The sequence below is a fragment of the Danio rerio genome, chromosome 17 (assembly GCF_052040795.2).
Source record: "Danio rerio strain M-AB ecotype USA chromosome 17, GRCz13ab, whole genome shotgun sequence".
Classification (NCBI taxonomy): Eukaryota; Metazoa; Chordata; class Actinopteri; order Cypriniformes; family Danionidae; genus Danio; species Danio rerio.
The window spans coordinates 21,901,356-21,923,957 of record NC_141037.1 but is presented as its reverse complement, the minus strand read 5'-3'; the positions used below and the strand labels follow the sequence as shown (position 1 = coordinate 21,923,957).

General features: G+C 36.5%; 2 protein-coding genes across 2 annotated transcripts in view; one reads left to right on the top strand and one right to left on the bottom strand.

Annotated features, from left to right (window-relative positions):
- Positions 1-22,602, bottom strand: part of LOC141378555 (uncharacterized) — an 876,076-nt gene that overhangs the window by 768,175 nt on the left and 85,299 nt on the right. The window lies entirely within an intron of this gene.
- ccdc6a (coiled-coil domain containing 6a) lies at positions 121-22,160 on the top strand. Its single transcript, NM_199985.2, is given in 9 exon segments — positions 121-478; positions 3,215-3,364; positions 4,458-4,586; positions 5,873-5,976; positions 7,695-7,855; positions 9,653-9,809; positions 10,086-10,186; positions 11,280-11,401; positions 20,941-22,160. Coding segments are annotated over 9 exon segments (1,392 nt in total). The 5' UTR covers positions 121-184; the 3' UTR covers positions 21,115-22,160.

Here is a 22,602-nt window from a genome sequence, read left to right as displayed (position 1 = left end):
ACTGGACGGCGCCACCCTCTCTATTCGCTTGCACTTTCAGCACGCCCAGTCATTTCTTGGACCGTTCCCCTACAGTCGATCCACACTTGCTCCATCCCTCTTTCTTCCCAGCCCCTGAAACCCACTTCCACTCCACTCGAGGACCGTTGCGTGCTTTCGGTATCGTTACCGAGCGCGGCGCAGCATGGCGGACAGCGCGAGCGAGAGCGACACGGACGGCGCGGGCAGCAGCAGCAGCTCCGCCACCCCGCAGTCCTCTTGCACCTCGGCGGCCACCTCCACCGCGACCACAACAAACGCAGCCAGCAAAGCGCAGGGCGTCGTGATCTCGCAGTCCAGACTGGAGGAGTTAACAAACAGGCTCGCGTCGCTGCAGCAGGAGAACAAAGTGCTGAAGATCGAGCTGGAGACGTTCAAGCTGAAGTGCAAAGCGCTGCAGGAGGAGAACCGCGACCTACGCAAGGCTAGCGTTACAATCGTGAGTCAGCCCGTGTTTTTATCACTTTCATACACGCGGCACACCTGACAACACCATCACCGCATGCAAAGACATCCGAGGCACTTTATAAACCACATTAGAGTGTATAAACAACTTGTTTGGGGCAAAAGAACATGCCGTTGCGGCCGTTTAGCATGCTAGCATTTGAGCTAACGGCACATTCAGTCAACAAAGAATGGTCCCACTTTAATAGCCCACTGTCTGCTACTGTACATCACATGCTAGCTGCGTTAAAATGTTTAGATTTCAAAATGGAGAGTTCCTAAATAAAACTTGTATGGCGTTATTTGTGTTTAATCCTTACGTGTTTTATGGTCGGTAGCAGTGACCGCGCAAGGCGTTTACTGATTTACCACATGCTTTATCATCATCATGGATTTAACGCAGAGCGTGTTTTTACACGTCAGGTCGATTCTGTTGAGGGAATGAGGTTGTCATTAGTGTTTTATTTTTGAGGCCCGTGTCAGGGTGGGAAGTTGGCACTCTGAATATTTGACTCAAATGCGTCAACATCCTGTATGTGAATCAGCCCTTCACTCAGACAATCTGCATTTAGACAAAGAGCCAACACTCAAGTGTCACTGGAGATACACTGACACTCAAATCCACTGCGTCTGCATCTATTACAGTCTGCAAAGATTACATTTGATACTGGTTGGGAAGTAGTTTACTTCGTAAAGTGCACCTATGGTTTATTTTCCTGCATTTCGAGTATTTCAACTGGATTTTCCTGCTTGAAACATAAGTTTTAAAAAGGGGTAGTTCACACAAATATTTGTTTACTTATTCCCAGTCCATCATTTTTTCCCCTTTAAAAACGTTTTAGCTGAAGCTGAATGGTGATTCATGAAAGTTTGAGAATCAAAATACATACAGGTGTAGCAAAATCTATGCCCATGTCTCCTGAGGAGACGTTGTCATCTTATTAAGTGAAGTGATCAATCTTTGCAAGAAACAGAACGTTATTTGCAACATTATTACCTTTAATATTTATATATCCTGGAAGCTGCTATCTGTATAAAGTAAACACACTGCGTCAGATGCTCACTCAGTATTTAAAATAAAGTTTTATATATAATGCTCACTTTCATCTACAGGCTGATTGTTTCACATCAAAAAGTCCTGTCAGTGTTTACATGTATTTGCTTTGCCTGTGTGATTCCTTTATTTTTGTTTTAGACATGGTTGGCTATAGAGTTATATTAAATCAATTATCAAACGCCACAATTTGACCAAAAAACTCTTTAATGTTTAACTGAAGAAAAATCTAAATTATTTTTATAGCCTGAGGGTGAGTAAATTAACATTAAATGTAATTCGGGGAGAAATTGAGCTAAAATTGGTTTTATATTCGCACATTTGGTCTCCTCGATATTAGGACTGTGTGATCTGAGGAAAATATGTAATTGCAATTTTTTAAACAGATTTTACGATTTTGATCTGATTTGCGATTTAATTTTAGCGTCTTATTGCTAAAATGCAGTGAGTGTTAGTCAAATAAATGTTTTTCACCAGCATGGACAACGCCACACTTTGAGCTAGATTTTATTGTTGGAATGTAGGGATGAAAGGGATAGTAAGAGAACAGTGGGAGGGAAGTGAACGTAAACGGTGAACAGGCAGGTAGGTTGATCATCTGACGATGATGCAAAGAGACTAGGAGTTGGGATACCGTCTCTGTAATATTTTGGTGGAGTGATTGGACCCCCACCCCCGTTTCAACGTAGGAGTTATAAGTTTATACGTTTTTTGTAGGTAGGTAATTGGTCAAGAAGACTAAGTGAGGTGTTGTTCCACTGCCGAACATTTGTTACTAAGTTACAGTAACTCCATTTAAACATTCAGAAACTAAACACTGTTTTTTGTCTAGAGCAAACAGTATTGAGCTATTTATCAGCTGGTGCCTGTGGTGCTTTTTAGGTGCTGGTTGTTGAATTTCCTCGTTCTGTGGCAACAATTCTGCCACAGCTCTTACAAATGACCAGTTTTAGTTCGGTCTCTGTAATTTTGAAACCGAAATATTTCCATATTACCGACATGCTGTTTTTCTTTGATATGATTTCATTTTTTAATGCCTCGAAGTGGCAGACGCCATCATCCCCCTTGTTTGTGCTTTTCTGTTTGTTTTTTTGTGGGCGTACCGAATAGTTCGGTTGCACAATTCTGATTGGGCAGAACGCAGAAGGCAGTCGTGCATTTGCTTTGGGTGGGGGAAATTATATAATACATATACATTTTATATCGCGGCCTCTTGAGATTAGCTAATTTCAACGTTTCAAATCTCGATTGCGATTCGATTTCGATTAATTGCACAGCTCTACTCGATATAATACAATTTCACAAAAATATTGTCTGCAAATTCTAAATGGTAAAATCATATTAGCAGCCAATGACTATCAAATACAACATTGTTCACACTCAGTCTATTAAATAGTGCCAAAGTTGTTTGCAAGTCATACTTGCATGTGATTTCAGATTGAATATTCAAAGTACCATAGTATACAATATAGGGAGCATTTCAAAAGTTGTCACTGAACAAATGTGCGAATATAAAACCTAAATCTGGGTGAACTATCCCTATAAATCCCATTTTTATTCAAGTCTAATAGTTTCAAAGATGTTTGTAAGATAAATGATTAATTTGAATTGGTTACTGAAACATTCAAAAAGTGTTTGTTTTTCCTCAAAAGAAGTTTTATCTATATTTTTCTGCAGCAAGCGCGAGCCGAACAAGAAGAGGAGTTCATCTCCAACACCTTATTCAAGAAGATTCAGGCTCTGCAGAAGGAGAAGGAGACACTCGCTGTCAACTATGAGAAAGAAGAGGAGTTCCTTACCAATGATTTGTCCAGGAAACTTATGCAGGTGAGAAACTCTAGCCTGTCAGTGTACATTTGAGGTCAGGGGTGGGAAACAGGATCACTTGAACTTAGAATCACCTCCTGAAGGTAACGTTCACATGAAAGTACGAATCATTATAACTAGATACCTTTCATAAAGTTACTGATCAGCAGCTCTCTTTAGTAGTTTTGGTTCATGTGCAGCACAATGTAAGCGAACGACAGAAGCTGATCCAACCATATGACACATTGTTTTGGTATTGTGATCAATACTCAGAGTGAATCTGGCTTTTCTTAACTGGGACCAGATGACAATGTTTATGGTACGTGTGTTTAGTAGGTGTTCAGTAATGTGTGGAGGAGTAACAAGAGATGATGAAATGAGTGTGTGTATTAATGAGTCACACCAACTGTACATTTACACTAAGGATTGGGGATGTAAGATTTTGTAATGTTTCTGAAAATCTCCCATGTTGACCAAGGCTGCATTTATTTCACAATGCAGACAAAAAAAAGATAAAGAACAGTAATATTTGTTATAAAAAAAACAGTAATAATTGAAATGATTGTTGTTAAGCTTTGGAAAATAGTTCAAAACATAATTTAGAATCAATGCAACATTACTTAAATCATCATTTCCATATCCTTCAGAAATCGTGTAAATTGGGGATTCATTGCCCAGGAAAGATTTTGAAAACGGCGCTGCTTATTTTTTGTGGCAAATGTGATGTTGTTTTGAATATGAATAGGAACAGCAAAATAATTGGTAACTATTTGATTGATTCAGACAAGACTTAACAAGTAAAGGTTGGCCCTCTATAGCAGAGTTTTGGGCTAGTTGTTAGACTTGTTTCTGACCCTATTTGGCTCTTTGTGGTCAGAATATCTGAGGCTTGTTGTGTTTGCTTTTTTGGCTTGAGTAAATTAGCTTTTCAATAATGAATGAATTGTAAACAAAGATGCAAATATTCCTGATAAAAATGCATTGCGATGGTGAATTTGCAAATATGCACAGGAATTTGAAATGCTTATCACGTGGAATGGTTTATCATTGTAAGGACTTTGAAACATTACAACTTTGTGTTTTATTATTTTAATGCAGTCCCTTTCTTTTACAGCTTCAGCATGAGAAGGCCGAGTTGGAGCAGCATTTGGAGCAGGAGCAGGAGTTTCAAGTCAATAAACTGATGAAGAAGATCAAAAAACTGGAGAACGATACCATCTCCAAACAGCTGACTCTAGAGCAGGTACCTTCAGATCAGGGCCACCTCTAAACCACTCATTCTTGGCTGATAACCAACTATACACTACCTGACTAAAGTCTTATCGCCTATCCAAGTTTTAGGAACAACAAATAACAACTTGACTTCATGATCATTTGGTATCAGAAGTGGCTTAAATGAAAGGCAAAGGCCTCTAGATTATGCTTATTTTATCGAAATAAAATATGCTCATGCCTTGATTTTTAATTATTTAATTAGAAGAGTAAGGTCTGACTTTGCTTAGACAAAAGTCTTGTCTCTTAACTTGTTTCTTAACTGAAATAATGTACAGTATGCAATACACAGTCATGCTGCAATGGGGAAAGAATTAATATCGTGTATGACTCCCTTAAGCTTGGAGGGCTGCATCCATACATCTCTGCAATGGCTCAAATCACTTATTAAAGTAATCTGGAATGGCAAAGAAAATGTTCATACAGGACTCCCAAGAGTTCATCAAGATTCTTTGGATTTATCTTCAATGCTTTCTCCATCTAACCCCAGACATGCTAAATAATGTTCATGTCTGATGACTGGGCTGGCCAAACCTGTGGCATCTTGACCTTCGTTGCTTACAGTAACATTGATGTGTAGGCTGAAGGCCCTCTCCTGTGGTTTGTAATATAATGGGCAGCACAAATGTTTTGTTACCTCAGGCTGTTTATGTTGCCATTCATTCTGCGATCATCATCATTCATGCGATCTCTCGCACTCCCCCATACTGAATGTAACCTCAAACCATGATTTTTCCTTCACCAAGCTTCACCAAGCATTTCTATGAGAATCTCTGGTCCATGCGGGTTCCAATAGGTCTCTTGCAGTATTTGTGATGATTGGGACGATTTGTGATGATTGGGACGCAGTTCAACACATGATTCATCGGAAAAATGACTAAATGTAAAATGACTAAATGTACCTTCTGCCACTTTCCAAATGGTCAACTAGAAGTCAAGTTATTATTTGTTGCTCTTACAACTGGGATCCGCAACAAGACTTTTGTTAGGTAGTGTATTTTTAGACGAGTTGTGCTTTCGAAGCAGAATAAGTGCGTTTAGATACCTCATTTCTGTTATTAATTTGGCCCTTTGCCAGTGCCTGGGTCTGGAACATGCACCCAGCCATCTGCACAGCTTAGAACAGGTTATTCTTAAGTAAACACATTTTGTACTTTTGCAAAGCCCCATGATTAGTATTTTATCCCAGCATTTGCCTTAAGGTCATGTGTGGTATTGTTGAAACCATAGTTTTATTAACTGCTTGTTTGTGTATAGCTGCGGCGTGAGAAGATTGATCTGGAAAACACTCTGGAACAGGAGCAGGAGGCACTGGTCAACCGGCTTTGGAAACGAATGGACAAACTTGAGGCAGAGAAAAGGTAGACTCCTGTAATGTACCGGTCTTATGAGAATGTGCGATATTCCACTGCATCATACAGCTCGATACACTCACTATTAGGGGGCTTTCCACCATTTTTAATACTTTCAATACCTTTTTTAAGTATGACCTCAACTGATGTTCCAACCGAGGCCATACCGATATTAAGATGTTATGTGTAATACAAGCAGATTATTGATTGCCAGGTAAAATCATCACTACTCATGTCATAAGGCACCAGAACAGGTTGTACATATGAGATCTAAAATTGGCTACTCAAGACTTACACACTCATCAACATACTTTTTGAAAGGGGAAGAGAAATCTATTTGTAACTTGTGTAAGAATATTTTGTTGATGAAACTTATATTAACAGAATATACATTTTTAAATAAGATATTACAGGGTGTCCACGGAGTCTTAAAAAGTTTTAAAAATCGATAAATCAATTTAGAGAGATTTAAGGCCCTTAAAGTATTTAAAAGTCTTAAATGCTATTTTGCAAGGTATTAAATTATATTATTTTTGAAAATGTCCTTATAGTTGTATGCTAAAGTTTATCTTTAATCTGTGAACATTGGGTTGCTGTGTACCTTATGAAATCTGTTGCTCTGCTTACAGCAATAACCAAGGAAAGAGTAAAAAAAAGTCACATGCTCATATTATTTTATTATATATTTTGTTAATTTCTAAAATATGAATCAGCCAGTTTGCTAGGAAATAGATGAGTCTGAAGTTTCATTAATACATTTAAAGGTTAGAGTATTTGTTAAAGCCTTTTAAACTGGTCTAATTAGTATTGCTTTGTATTTCTCTTTCGTATTAACTTTTCATAGTAGTAGTCAGGTAAATCTATTTTCTTGTTTTTTGTTGCCACCCTACTGAATTATATTGCATTGATAAAAAGTTATCACAAGTCAAAACTGTGCATTCGTGCTTTCTTACAATCAACATTTAAATGTATTGTAAGTTAAAATGTTGCCTACGTAAGGAATTGAAACCTAAAGTGGGGATTAGGTCTTAAAATATATGGAAAGAGTCTTAATAAAGATCTTAAAAGGTATTGAATTTGGTTCTCTGATTCCTGCATATACCCTGTGTTAGATGTTAGAGAACTGTATATAGAGTTTTTATTTAGGAAATATTTTAAGAGAAATGTTTAAGAAGGTCTTCTAGAGGAATTTCAGTATAATTATCATTAGTCAAATTAAAACTATATAATGTTTTAAATAATTTTTATCAGCGTTGTTGTTATTTGTATAGATTTTTGTACAATTAATCATTATTAAAGAATATTTATGATTGGAAATTATGGATTGAATACATAAAACACCAGAACAGCTAGATTTGGATGAATCCGCACATCCACCAACAATTAAATTCAGCTAATAAATGGTTGTATTGTGGTTAGTGGAGGAAGTGCACACATTCCTCTCATTGGTAAAAGAGCAGATCCAACTAGAGCTTGATTGGGGAACGTGGAATTAAATGGTTTTTAGGAAGTCATTCAGCCCTTGGCCATGGATGGTTAATATCTCATTTACGATAATGTCATGGCAGTAGAAGTGTCGGAACTATACCACTGAAGCAGTAATAATCTGCGGTGTGAAAAAGCACAAGTCATTCCTAGTCAAGTTGTCACACAGTGGAAAAACACTATGATATGATGCATAAAACACTCAATCTCATGATTTCACTGATCTTGATTGTGATTGGCAGGATTCTGCAGGAGAAGCTTGACCAGCCAGTGTCAGCACCGCCCTCTCCACGTGAGGTTTCAATGGAGATTGACTCTCCGGAGAACATGATGCGACACATTCGCTTCCTGAAGAGTGAAGTGGAGAGGCTGAAGCGCAGTCTCCGCACTACAGAACTACAGCGTGAGTCTTTCTCAACACTCACACACACAATTGCACCAACATTCTGCCATCATGCTACAGCCAGAGGCAAACAAGCCGCAGTACAAACTGGGAAACAGCCTAAATCGTAATCTTCAGTGGCTCATGGTGTCCATATGGTAAAGAATTTCATTTTAGGATTAGTATGTACCTTTTCATAGCCCAGTGGTAATGGCAAACCAGAAGGATTTTTGAAATTTGTAACTTGGTATGGTTTTAGGCTGTAAATGGATAATAAATACAAGATTGTTGTGTTAAAGGGGACCTATTATGCAAAACTATCTTTTATATTTGGTTTAAACACAGTTGTTTAACATCTGTGTGTGAATATAACCAACTTCTAATGGTAAACATTTATTAATTTTATTTTTAATATAACACTTGATAAAAACAGTGTACAGAAACACTTTGACATTGACATTCTAATTTTGTATATGTCATCAGAGGGAAAGCCCCACCCATTAGTGAGACCTCTCCCTCATTAGCATAGGACATTAGTCTTGTTTTTTGAATCTGCCACTATGCTTACACATAGGCATGTCGAGCTCCGCCCTCTTTTGAAAAGTGGACTGGGTGCACAATCTCTTTTAAATATAAAGCAACAGTCACCAAAATGGCACAATAAGGAACAAAGCCTAAAATGGTCAGTTTCAAAGAGTTATAAAACATTGTGTTTGGTATTTTGTCCTGAAACTTCACATACACACTCTAGGGTCGTCAGAGACGGATTTTACATCTTAATTGGCTTAATGGGCCCCGTTTTTTGAAGAATACGATCACATTTAAATACCATCCTAATGACATTGAGTTTTTGGTATCAGGATGCAATTTAATGTTATGTTGTACTCTTGTATAGTCTCTGACCAGTAAAGTGTATGTTTTGTATTAGAGATCTGTGTTTTGGGATGTAGCTGTATATGGCAGAGAACAGTTGTTGTATTCTCATCATAAATACTTTTTTGCATGGTGTGTTGTGTACACTAGAGGGAGATGTTTTCTTTCATTACTGTCTGATACTACAGCTTTCTCTTAGCTCATAGTATTACACTCATTAAAGCTTTAAGATGGGATTACCACAGCAGCTCTTTGAGTCAGCAATAAGGTAGATATAAAAAGCTTAAGCACATAAATATCAGGATTAAACGTATATGATTCATATACATGGGAAAATATAGAATTTACAGTAATGAATACATGTATGCACAAAGCAATTGCAAGTTTTGAACTCAATTGAATTTTGGTTTGATGGTTTCAATAACACAACCTTTGATAAAATAAGTAACGGTTAATCAGATTGGTGTGGCTCTAAAAATAAATTTTGAGAACCTCGTTTTGTTTTTAGTTGGCCATTCTGTCATGCTATTGAGAATTTTATGTTCTCTGAAATGTATAGGTCTAAAAGCAACCTTTTTTATAGAAAATATTTTAATTGTAAAGCAAAGTTTTTTCAATAGTTTACAATATTGACCAAAATAATAGTTTTTATATATATTTTTTTCCACAATCGAGCAGCCCTATCTATTTTGAATGGCCAGAGAGTGAGTGAATTATGATGTGTATTACACTTTTATTGTTTTAATGCTTAAAACTTGTTCATGTTTAACTGAAATATTTCTATAAATAATTCAAATGAACTGATGACGTGATAGATCATTTATAAAAACTATACTATGAAAATAGTATCATCTACTTCAAAAACATTGCTTGTTTTCTGGTCTGCATTACAGCTTGTATAGTTTTTGTAAGATTTGGCTGCATTTGCTTCTCATCTCTCTCCAGACACAGAGAAGCGGGCTCAGTATATCGAGGAGGAAAGGCAGATGCGGGAGGAGAACATTCGACTCCAGAGGAAACTGCAGAGAGAAATGGAGAGAAGAGAGGCTCTGTGTAGACAACTGTCAGAGAGCGAGAGCAGCCTCGAGATGGATGACGAGAGGTACATTAATCACACACACACACTTTAAAGACTACAGATTACTTTGATCATAACCTTATCTATATTTAGGGCTTTTCCCAGTCTGGGTATGATAAACTTCACATTAACCAGACACATGGATCTTAACGTGACCCTGTTTCTAAGCATCCTAGAAGTGACCTTGTTACTTTTTAAACTGTGAATGTTGCAGCATAATTATAATGAGAAGCATGCATTGACTGATGTTTTTTCTTGTTTAGCAGTTTGTTTCTCACATCTCTCTGTCTTTTCTTTCAGGTATTTTAATGAGATGTCTGCTCAGGGTCTGAGAGCTCGTACAGTTTCCAGCCCAATCCCGTACACCCCATCCCCCTCCTCAAGCCGGCCCATTTCCCCTGGTACATGACCACACCAATATTACTCTTCTATAGCAAAATAACTAATGATGGAGTGCAGTATTGTTTACATGTTTTGGGTCGGTAAGGTTTATTTTCCAGATCTATTACATTAAATATCAAAAGTGTCAGTAAAATAGCATAATCTATAATGTTACAAGCAAATGCTGTTTTAAATGCAGCTATGGAATAAATTATGAGACTACTTGAAGTTTCCAATTTTGTCAGGATCTACTGGATTTATTAGGATTATAATAAATGAATATAATAAATAAATTGGTCTGATAACATTTCAAATAATGCTAAAATAATTTCAAATAATACAGTAATTTCAGAACAATTCTGCCAAACATTCTTTTAAATACTTCTGAAGTTAAAACATTAATATGTTGTCTAAAAATGAACATAAACATTGTCAAACTGCTGAGAAGTAAGTGGTCTCTTGAGGCGCTCAAGGCTATCTGGCACAGCATTTGAGTCAGTTCATAGTGTTATCATTTATTAGACAGACATGTTTATTGAGTGTAAAATATTATGTAAGTTGTACTGTACTGTGAGGCTACATTATGTCAGAGTCCTGTTTTCAGTCTTATGTTGAGATCAAAAAGGATTCAGTTTGAGAACATTTCGGAGGATCTAGTCAATGTTTTATGGGTGACAAGTTGATAGTTGTTGATAAACACAAAATAGTAGGTAGGTAATAAGGTCAAATAATTTTTAAGGTGACACTGCATACAAAAAGTTTTTGTTTTCGTGCACGTTTTAGTTTTTAGTTTTATATAATATATGTCTTTTTCATTTAATGGAAGGAAAACATACAAAATACAGTTTTAAGTGTTTGTTTTTAAACAAACTTTGTCTATAGAGTTCAATTAAATTAAAGGCTATTTTAAAGCACCATAATTAACTTTGTTTTATAAATATCTGTATCCTTGAAGAGGGTTGTTACTATAGTAACATTTGATACAGCCATAGTACATCATATGTCAGTTCTTTTTGGGGGTTCTTTACCTATACCCATTTATATTTTTAGTGTCACTATAGAAATTCGAAGGATCTGATTGAATGTTATTAGGAGATTCTGTTTTTGTTGCAGGTTTGTCGTACGCTAGTCACACGGTTGGCTTCACTCCTCCAGCCACGCTGAGCCGAGCACCGCTTCCCCACTACACGTCTCCTGGCCTGCACATCCACCCAGGACCCTCACACTCTGTACAGGTACATACACACATGCCTAAGATGTATATAAACACACACATGTTGATGATAAGCAGCGTCTATCATGGATTACCTGTTTTTAGATAAGCAAAGACACATTGGAATGACTCCAGTGTGAATCACCTGGTGACACTTGACCCGAGGGTGATTTTCCTCATCGTCTTTGAATGTCTAAGTTAATAAACACCAGGCCTGCATTTTCCAAAAGGGTCTTAACCCAAAGTAGATCACAGAACCATTGCCACCTATTGTCTCGGGGATCCACTTGGCTTACAATGCTTTTAAAAAAAGCAAAGCCAAGTTCTGGGAAACCTTCGCCGTCCAAATAAGATAAAGCACAAAAGCTGCCTTCTTTCTCCTTCTATGCAGTGTATTCTGACCTTTTTGTTTGGTAAGATAGTAGGGCGTCCTTCATTAGAGAATTTACTCTGCTTAATCTTATCGATCGCAAACACAAGAGTGCCCTGTCACTTGTATTATGTAACCCAGATTGTAATAAATCAAAATGGAGAAAACAGTGATAAGATATCAAACTTGCTGAAAACAAACATCCAGCAGTTCCTGTCACAGATTATGATGGTCTAATTTTTAAACTTGGCTATAAGGGGTAGTTTACCCCAAAAATGAAAATTCTGTCATGTGCTCATCCTAGTTTAAACCTTTATGAGTGTTTCTTCTGTTAAACACAAAAGAATGTAATCTGAAAAACCTGTAACCATTGACTTCCATTGTAATTTTTTTTTACCTACTACGGAAGTCAATGGTTACAATTTTCTAACAGCTTTCAGAGCTTCTTTTGTGTTAAACAGAATAGAAAAACTCCTGAATACTCCTGAAACTCCTTTTTTTAGATAGCGCAGCGCTATCCCCCAGGTTTATTAACGGCCGATTCTAAATCTTCTAAAATGTCCGGGATTTGGCTTTTTGTTCAGTTTTCTAAAGTTGTTGGTAAATGTATGAGTTTTTGCATTACGTTTATATTCTTAATTCTGATAATCTTGGCTTCGCAGCTGAAAAAAGCGAGAGAAACATTAAATAATTAATTTGATATAAATGCCTCGAATAAACTTTTCTATATACTCCAAAAGGAGGAAATAACATCTAAACTGGCTACAAAATATTTGTACAATATTAAAAATGGTTTCTAAACTAATTTGCCTTCTTTAAATAATCAACACGTTTTATTCTAGCATTTATTATACTTTTTAAAGATATTTTCTGTTTTTATTCCTTTGTCATTTTTTCTAATTTGCTGTAATTTTTTTTTATTTGATGATGGCATGTTTTATACATATCTAACATGCTTTGACAATACTGTACAAAATGTTACATGCAGGGAGTGCATCTGGCTCCTGTCTAGAATAGATGTAAAACGAATAGTGGATTTCTTTTTTTATTTTTAACAATCTTTTTTAAACTTCCACCCATTGAAAGGAAGCTGTGTATAACAGTGTCATTATAAATAAAAATATTGTTAAAAATAACTTTTTATCGCAAGTAGGTAACCATGTGTGCTGTGGGTAAAAAGTGTGTTTCAACCCGGCTACCATCGCAAGTATATTTTAAACCTGTGGGAAGCGCTGATAGCACCTTTGAAAGTAGCATCCCAAGGCACTGTACAGACATAAAATGTGCAGCGGTAAAAGATACAGGGATGAACTCAAAATATCATAATACATAACATAAAAAATAGCATAATACAAAATATTTAAACACATAAAATAGTAGCAATAGATTTAAAAATCAAATAAAAGCTAACCTCAAAAAAGTAAGTTTTAAGAGATGATTTAAAAATACTATGTATTGCGAATATCAGAGGGTAAAGATTTCCACAATTTAGGTGCCAATGAAGAGAACTCCTGGTCTCCCATAGATTTTATCTGCACTGACTGAGCAGTTAAAAGACCAGCATCAGACAAACATAAAGCACATCTAGGAGTGCATGGGATTAAAAGCTCAGATAAATATGGTGGTGCTGGACCATTCAAAGCCTTGCACACATGCATAAGGATTTTAAAATCAATTCAGAACTGACAGGAAGCCAGTAACTTTTCCTTTTTGGGTGAACTATCTCTATAATTTTACTATGCTTGTCAATCTTAAAGCAAAGCATGTTTATGAATGACTTTTTTCCCCCTTTCAGTCTTGTCTTAAAAATGGTTGTGATTTAAAGGTTGACTATTTAGTGTACGGGTAGTTTATTCATCATACTTGGCATTATGTAAGAAAGGAGTCAAATGGCAGTAATGGTTAGGCATATCAGACAGAAATGGTTTAAAAATTACATTATAGTTTGTCTAAATGTGTGTCAGGTTCATTCCATTTCAGACAAGACCTGGACATTCTGTTATCACACTTCCTGTCATTCTGGGACGCTGTGGAGTAATTTAGGTCACATTGTAATGTTTAAAATTCAAATCTTTTCTAATATTTTCTGTTATTTCTATACAAAACCATTATACATTTGAGCTCAGTAAATCTCTTATTGTCACCAAATCTGCTTTAAAAATAAATAAAAACTGCTGTGAGAACAGTTAAACTTCTGAGACAGTATTTGTTCATTTTTAGATGCTGTTTTTAAATTCAGTCTCCCAACAGAAATTGTTTCAGTATGCTAAACGTTTCACTCCAAAATTAATATTAACTTGCCATTTACTCATTCTTAAGTGGTTTTAAAGTGTGTTTTGTTGTTATTAATTAGTTGAAATACTATCTGGCTATAATCAGCTATCTTAAATATCCTTTTTTATTATTGGTTGCACCTGTGTCAGGATTGTTAGGGTTCACTGAGTCACTTAAATCAATTTTGTGTTGTAATCAATCAGCAATAAATGACAAGAGGTTTTGTAATGCACACAAATAAAAGGTGTCCAAACTTTTGTATAGCCTATTTTTCAGTTTTTTAATTTAACACTTCAATACTGCTACACTACAGATTTCTGTCTGAAAAACATAAAATCATCTAGCTTTTACTAGAATCCGAATTGCGTTTCACTGTGATCTTCTCTTTCAAAGAAAGAATATATAATTTTGCAGCCACAGAGGGGTGCCTAAACTTAAAACTGTAAATCAGTAGCAACCAGTATTCAACTTTCTTTAAAATACCTTTTATTTTCAGCACAAGAAAGAAATGAAATTAGGTTTGAAATGAGTGGATAACATAATTATTCATTTTAAAACCATTCCTTAAAAATCATATTGACCCTAGATTTTTGAAGGTTGGTTTATAATTCCTTTCAAGCCATTTGGTAACATTTAACAACTGCCATGTGGATTTAATGTGTCACTTTATCATGTTTAATGTTAGCAGATAAATAAGTTATCTATAAATGTACAAGAGTGAAGTAACAATTTTAACCAGCCTCAGTTTTAGCTTAGGCATGTTCTGCAACACTCTCTGGATATTGTCCAGTTGAACTGAGGCCAGTAGTGCAAGACTAGCCTCGTCACAGCAGCAATTAGTCCAGCCTGGTGTTTATGTCGGTTGCACAAATATGACCCCTCTATTTACCAGTAGAGACTTTGATGAAGTGATTGACTGGCCAAGAACATTACATAACCCCTCTCCTTCCTGTAATTGGATGACTCATTGCAAGTTTTAACACAGTGTTGTTTAAATAACCTAGATTATAGTAAATGGTAACATTTTAAAAGACTTCTACAAAAGATTTTCAAAGATTTTCATACTCTCAGGACTTTGGATGTTCTTTAAAAACTGTATTTCCACAAACAATTTTGAGTTATCAGTAATTGAACTGAAAAGCCATATCTATTTTTCTGGTTCATTTATTATTTATGTATTTATTTATTAGGTTGCATCTCTTATTGAAATATGTAGTTGTTGTTAAAGTTAGACCGGTCACAATAATCAATATATCGGCCTATCGCACAACACCTGGACATGACATCAATTATTTTTGGTGACATGATATATGACCCATACATAACATGCAATTTATTAGCAGATTGCACAGCCTCTGTTTCCCTATTGGAGGTGTCAGTGTCAGTATGGTTAAAATAAAAGCTTTAGTATTTACTTTAAATGACTTTGAAATGAAATAGCCATAAGTTGCTAATGTGGCAATAAAAAACAAATAAATGATTTAAATTACTAAAAATGCCAATGGGATGCAAACAACCTTTAAGGGCTCTATTTTAACGATCTAGCTGCAAAGTCTAAAGCGCATGGCGCAAAAGCATTAAGGGTTTGTTAAATCCACTTTTGCTATTTTAAGGGCGGAAAAATACGCCTTGTGCCACGGCGCATTGTCTGGCAGGGTTGTGCTTGAGTCTCATCTCCCATTCCCTTTAAGAGTCTGTTTCGTTGCGCTTTGGTGCATTTGCGGACTTTGTAAATGGAAAAAGTGAATGCTCTACTAGCAAGAAAACAGACCATCTGCTGTGCGAGGATAAAGAACAAGCCTCCTACATTCGGCCTCTTTACTTTCAATTTTTATTTTACTCCTTTACTTTAGTGAAGAAAGGAAACAGTGGAAACGCACTCCACTGAAGACACCCATTAGCCTACATATTTAATTTCATTTGTTAAGCTCAAAGATGTGTTTTAAAACTATTTCTAAATTCAGTTCTAATTTCCAGCAAACGACTAAATGAACAATAAAAACGAAGTGTGGTCACAAATCTGAGTTCTGTTCAAACACACATCCTATTCTTATGCCCCATATGTTGATGCAGACTTCTCCAAAGCCCAACAGGTGAACAAATCTAAACTTGTTTTTATCCAAACAAATAGAAATATGCATTTAATAAATAATACTTATAGATAATATTATAATAATAATGCAAAATGAAAAGAATAAGCTGAAAAAAGCCACCAGACATAAAGAAGGCATGGAGGCAGTGGTTTTTTATTCATGTTGAAAATAATAATTTCTGTAACATTTTAATCCTTTATTTTCTTTCATATGTAAAGACATTTATGTATTGCTACTGTATATGCTGTATATTAAGCAATGTGTAAGCGTTTGAACCTGCCTAGGCACATAACTAATGTGCTCTGTGCTGGACTTTAGACCAGCTTTTACTTGGTCGATGGTGCAGTCTATTTCAGTTCCTCAAAGTAGCAACACACCAACAATGCGCCCTAACACACCTCCTTTTTAGACCAGCACACCCATGAGTCCACAAAGTAATGCAAATGGATTTGCTAATTAAACAACGTGCTGCAAAACATGGAAATTAGGGTTGCGCTAGTCTGAAAAAAGCAACAAATCTCACCAACAATTCTTGCGCCTTATTGCACCGAGTGTATGATAGGGCCCAAAAATATGTGTATATAAAAATAGCATATAGTATTTCAATGCAAGTGTATTATGTGGACAGAATGAAAGTGGTACTCTAAAATTTTAGGATTAGCATTTGTAATCCCTCATTGTAATAAAACCGCCTGACCTTGATGCAGTATACTTTCGGACAGGTATGGCCTGATGTGGCATCTCAACTGATTTGGTTAGGTAATAGAGAATTTGAACTTCTTACTACACGGGTGACCGGCTCAGGCTTTCAAAGAATAATATTCAGTGACAGGTTTGGATTAGTTGCTAATTCATGACACAAATGATTTTTGCCAGATTTTGCTTCCCTGATAGCCGTTTGTACACTGGACTATATTTTCCCATTGGGGAGCTGTTCGCTGTAGCAACAGTGATCTGTTTGTTTAAGCAAACAGCGGCTGGATCACTTTCATGTCCCGCAGTGCCATGAAAATCAGGTTGTTTTGATAAAACCACGAGTGACAGCAGAGCCAGACCCTTCCAACACATTCATAGGGGCCAGAGTTGTACTTTCACACTCTGTTTACACATGTAAACACTCTCATATGTCAAACAAACTAGGTGTGATGACAGCAATGCATATTATATGTGCTGTATTATTACTGTAAACACTTCACTAAAAGTCACTAGGTCAAAATCACATTGTTGAGAGAGATAAAATTATTAGTTAAATTAGTTTATAATGCATGCTTTATAATTTGATTATGTGTAAAGTAGGCTACCAACACTAGCTATAAATTAAACTGCACGATATATTGTAGGGCTTCACGATTAATCAAAAAAGATCGCAATCTCGATTAGACCCTGCACACGATCTTAATTAAGCTTTTTTTCACAAGTCTTTACTTTGTTTTTGCTCAGCCACATGGACACCTCCAAATGATGTTAAGTGTCACATACTTAAGGTATAATTCACCCTAAAATGTCATTTCTGTCTTAATGTGATAATGCATTCGGGGCCGCGAAATTACTCATCAGCTGCTGATGTAGAGGTCTGCATTCCCGCGGGACCCGACCAGATTTCTACGGCACGGGTATAAATTTCCGAATAAATCACGGGAGCGGTCGGTAACGGCTTTAATTTGGGACGGGAGCGGGCTGTCTAGCAATATCGCTCCCGACTCCCGAGTGAGCACGCGTATGTATGTGTGTAAATGAAATAGCGCGATGCTGTGTTTAGCTTGTTTGTTGCAGTGTGTGTGTATGTATGCGCACGCGCGAATGAGAGATATATGTGTGTGTGTGCGTGTGCGCGCGAATGAGAGATAGAGCTTTGCCTGTGTTTGTGCTTGGTGCTTATGAGTGTGTGTTAGAGGGCGCGCGCGCGCGCGAATGAGAGAGAAAGCTTTGTCTGTGTGTGTGTGCTTGGTGCTGTGCGTGTGTGTGTTTATACAGACAGCTTGTTATAGGCTGTCTGGACTGTATAACTGGGGGATTTTCGGTTTTGTTCTCCCCCCGCTCTTTAGCGGGATCGGGCGCGGCGAATAGAAAACGGGGCGGGGCGGGCAGCGGGACATCAAGTGCTTAATATAAGCGGGAGCGGTCGGGTTCCGGCTAAAACCTGGCGGGTGCGGGCGGGAGCGGGATTCAAAATTTAGTCCCGCGCAGATCTCTAAGCTGATGCACTGTTAGTCTATTACCGAGAGGACGCACGCGTGCCTGCCAATGATGTCTACTTTAGTGAACAGAATTTACTTAGGCTGGGAATAACAGCTAATAAAGTTGTAAAAAACATTCAATTTGTTGCACAGAGCGATCATTTGGGTGCCGCACATGAAGTATGATTTGCATGTGTGTGTTTTTTTTCTCAAAGTGACTGCGTCCATGACATGAGCCACACTTGGCAGTGAAAGTGAAACCGATTGCGTGCACATCATTTAAATGATCATATCGTATTTTAGAGTTATAAATTCAACAAGCATTTGATGTTTTTTTTTTTTTCATTTCATAGCTAAGACAAAGTGTTGTGCATAAAAAAAATATTTACTAGGTCAGTTTAACTACTCTAGCCTATATAACAGGGGTGGCCAACCCTGTTCCTGGAGAGCCACCTTCCTGCAGATTTCAGTTGCAACCCATATCAAACACACTTGCCTGTAATTATCACTTGGTGTTCAGGTCCTAATTAATTGGTTCAGATGTGTTTGATATGGGTAGCAACTGAAATCTGCAGGAAGGTGGCTCTCCAGGAACAGGGTTGGCCACCCCTGCCATATAATGTTGAATTTAATGTAAGAGGGAATCTGATATTGACAAATGTTTAATTTTACTGGAAAAAATGGTCTAATAATGTTGTCAATGACAAATGATAAGCATATGTCTCAAACATAATTATTCAACTTCACAATTATGAATAATTGTGTTCTGATGTCATCACTTTACTGTGAATTAACAACCAGGACACATCAAGTCCACTGTTCCAAGTCTATACAAAATTTTGCATTTAACCAGCAGTGGACCTATATGTAAGCCTAATATTATTGTTGTTTTACCATATGTTTGAGAAATAACATTAATAATAGCCCACTCATATTAACCTTTATTTTACATCAACAGAATCCTGAGAAAATCGTCATCTTGATTATAAGCAAAACAATCTTGATTCTCATTTTAGCCAAATCGTGCTGCCCTAATATATCGTTTCAGCATCATTATTGCAAAGTGATCATTCGCCAGTCACATCGCAGGATATGCAATGTTAAGTCTGCATTATAATTGATCATTTCACAATTGTATTTTGAGGGCTGTGACTGAATGAGGATTTTAAAAGCATTCAGGCATAAGAAATTGTACCGTTTGTATCTTTTAATACATATAATAACGATACAATGTATTGAATTGGTTATATCAAGACTATGCTGTATTATTTAGATTGATTATTACATGAATCCCTGAATACAGTTTGACTCCTCGAAAAAAATGCTGTTCATTTAATTTGCATCTTTTTCTTTATTGAATTTATCTAGGCTCTTGGGTTGTTTTTATTATATTTCATACAGAATTATTCCAATAAATCTAAAATTATAAATTCTAGTAGTTTAGTGAAATTGTATACATATCGCTATACATATTGCAGAATAAAAAACATTTCTTATATCATGAAGCCCTACTATAAATAGAGTTACTATAAAGAGACATCCATCGAAACACATACACAACCATTTTTATAGGTTTATAAATAAATGCATAAATGCGTAAATGCATTCAATGGTTTAAAAGAACTGGACATGTTTTTTAATTGCTAAAATTATTGTAGCCATTAAAATTAAGTCCAGAATAAATAAATAAAAAATAATTAATCGTAAATGCTCTTCGTAATATTGGCATCTACTAGGGCTTCACAATATATAGATTTTTTATTTATTAATAGTTTTTTATCAAACTATTTTTATTTATAGTTTGTATTATAGTTCATCATTTGCATGTGTTTTTGATACCTGTAATTGTTTTTTGACCTTAAAAGCATTCAGGTAAAAGTAATTGTACCATTTGTTAGTAAATGTATTGAATTATTTTAATTTTTATCATTCCTTACTCTACTTGAATACTGTTAGAATCAGAAAATGATAAACAATTTTGGTTGTATTTTTTTTATTGTGTTTATAAGTTGTTTTGTGTGAAAATACTCACAACACATGCAAATACAGAAACACACTGCAAAAAGCACTGACCACAATGAAAATGTGTCAGTTGGCCTCAAGAGTTTTATAGATTGTTTATTAGACTTTATGGAGATACACTCCCACTGCAGAATCATCCCAATCCATCTTACATTATACATTCTTTCATAATAGAGATATGAATTCATCTGGTGAAATTGTATTCATATTGCAAAATAAAAAAAATATTGCAATGTTAGATTTTTCCAATAGCGTGCAGCCCTAGCATCTAGTTTTCAGGTAATATGCATGTGTAGTTGAGCACCTTATTCCTTCTTGCTTGAAGTTAATTGAATTATGTAAGTGGCTTTTGAAAATACGGTGTGACTTTTAGCAAAAGCATGACCACTGTTGTTAGAAACTACAGTTGCTGATTTGTGTAATTAATTTGTAAATTGTTCTAGATTTGGGTTCTCCAAGAGTTTGTAAGAGCTTTAGAAAGAAGGTGCTTGTGGATACCAAAGTTGGGTGTCAGTTTAATTGATGGTTGCTTAAAGTGTTAATTTTGACTTGAATTTTCTTCAACTGTTGTACAGCAGTGTACATCTCATCATGAGCTTGTGTTTTATTCCCTCTCATCACACAGAGGCCGTCCCCAAGGAGAAGCACCAGCCCAGATAAGTTCAAGCGCCCGACGCCTCCTCCCTCCCCGAACACACACTCTGGAGCACAGCATCCTCCTCCTCCTCCTCCACAGCCCATGGTTCAGTCCGGCTCCTCCCACTCTGTGACATCACAGAACCCCCTTTCTCAGCCTTAATGCATGCACCGTGCGCTACCTTAAGCTAGGCTGCTCCAAGCTAGGCTATACTACTTCTACTACAACAACAACAACAGCAGCAGCAACAACAACTCAGTGATTCTCCACTGGGCAATGGTTGGAAGGGATTGGAGCGGATGTGGAATTTAGAGGACAGTTGGACTGGGAATGTGAAAAGTGAGATTGTGTAGATGCTTGGCCGACTGACAGATCCATAACCAGCCCCATGCCGTTAAATTTTGTTATTCTTACTGGGTTTTTTTTTCAGTGAAGTGATTGAGCTGGTATTTGGAAATGATTGAGAAGGTTTAAGAGAGAGTTGTCAGCTGCCTATGTCTGCATTATGTTTGTGGGACGTCTGTCCCTTGCCCCTGTTCAATCTTAATCGTTTTAACAGATCAACTGTTAAATGCTAATCAAAATTGTGTCATTTAATAAACGACAACACGTTCAATTGGATGATATATGATTCTTATATGACAAGGCTGAAAGGCCTGTATCTGAGCACATTTGCCATGGGGGCGGCAGTAAAATGTTTTTCTTTAGTTTTATTGTCTGTTTGTTTTAGGCAGTTTGTGTTTGTGAAACAGAAGTGTGCGCGTGTGGCTCTCATTGGCAGCATGTAGATGGTAAAGAAAGCAGACTGAAATGTACTGCAAGAGCACTTGTTGCCTCTCTGCGTGTGTATTATAGTAGGATTGTAGTGTTTGTGTGTGTGTGTGTGTGTGTGTGTGTGTGCGGGTGTTTGCGTGTGTCTGCACAGCCATAGAGGTTTCCCACGACTGCTGGTCTGGGACCAGTCTCTCCCTGCTAGAATCCAAACATCATCCACTACGAAAAAACAAAGTCAAAACTGGTTTCTGATCAGCAGCTCGATCTGTCTCAGAGCTCTCGCTGTAAAGTGAGCGTCCTCAATGCTTAATCAGATGGGGATTTTTGCTTAATGCCAGTGTCATATAACACCTGAACACGAACAGACATGTTGATGCAACAAAACAAGGTACTGTTGAACAATTAACTCAACATGATTAAATGCTTGTACAAAAGTCTTGTGCGTGTGCTTTGTTTTATTTGAATTGTTTGTTCGAGTGGCAGAATTATGTTTGTAAAATGTACTAACCCCAATATTTTAGGAATATTATGCTCTCTTTCCTTTATTTTTCAGCCAGGTCCTAAAGGAAGGCATCTAAATTCATGACTGATAGATCACGTTTCTGCTATTTTGACATTTTGAGATCTGCTAACCAGGGTTTATGTGAGTTTGAAACATTATCTTGTTTTTTGAAATTTAAATACTTTTTTTAAGGAAAAACTTAAATATTTTTTGGAAATATTTTTTTTTTTTTTTGAAAAGTTGCAGTAGGTTTAAAATCCTAAATATGAGGGGAAATTATTAAATGACTAAATCTAACAATTAATATACACATGGCTAGTTAATCACTAATTTCAAATGATAAAAATATAATGTTAAAAATATTAAACTGGTAA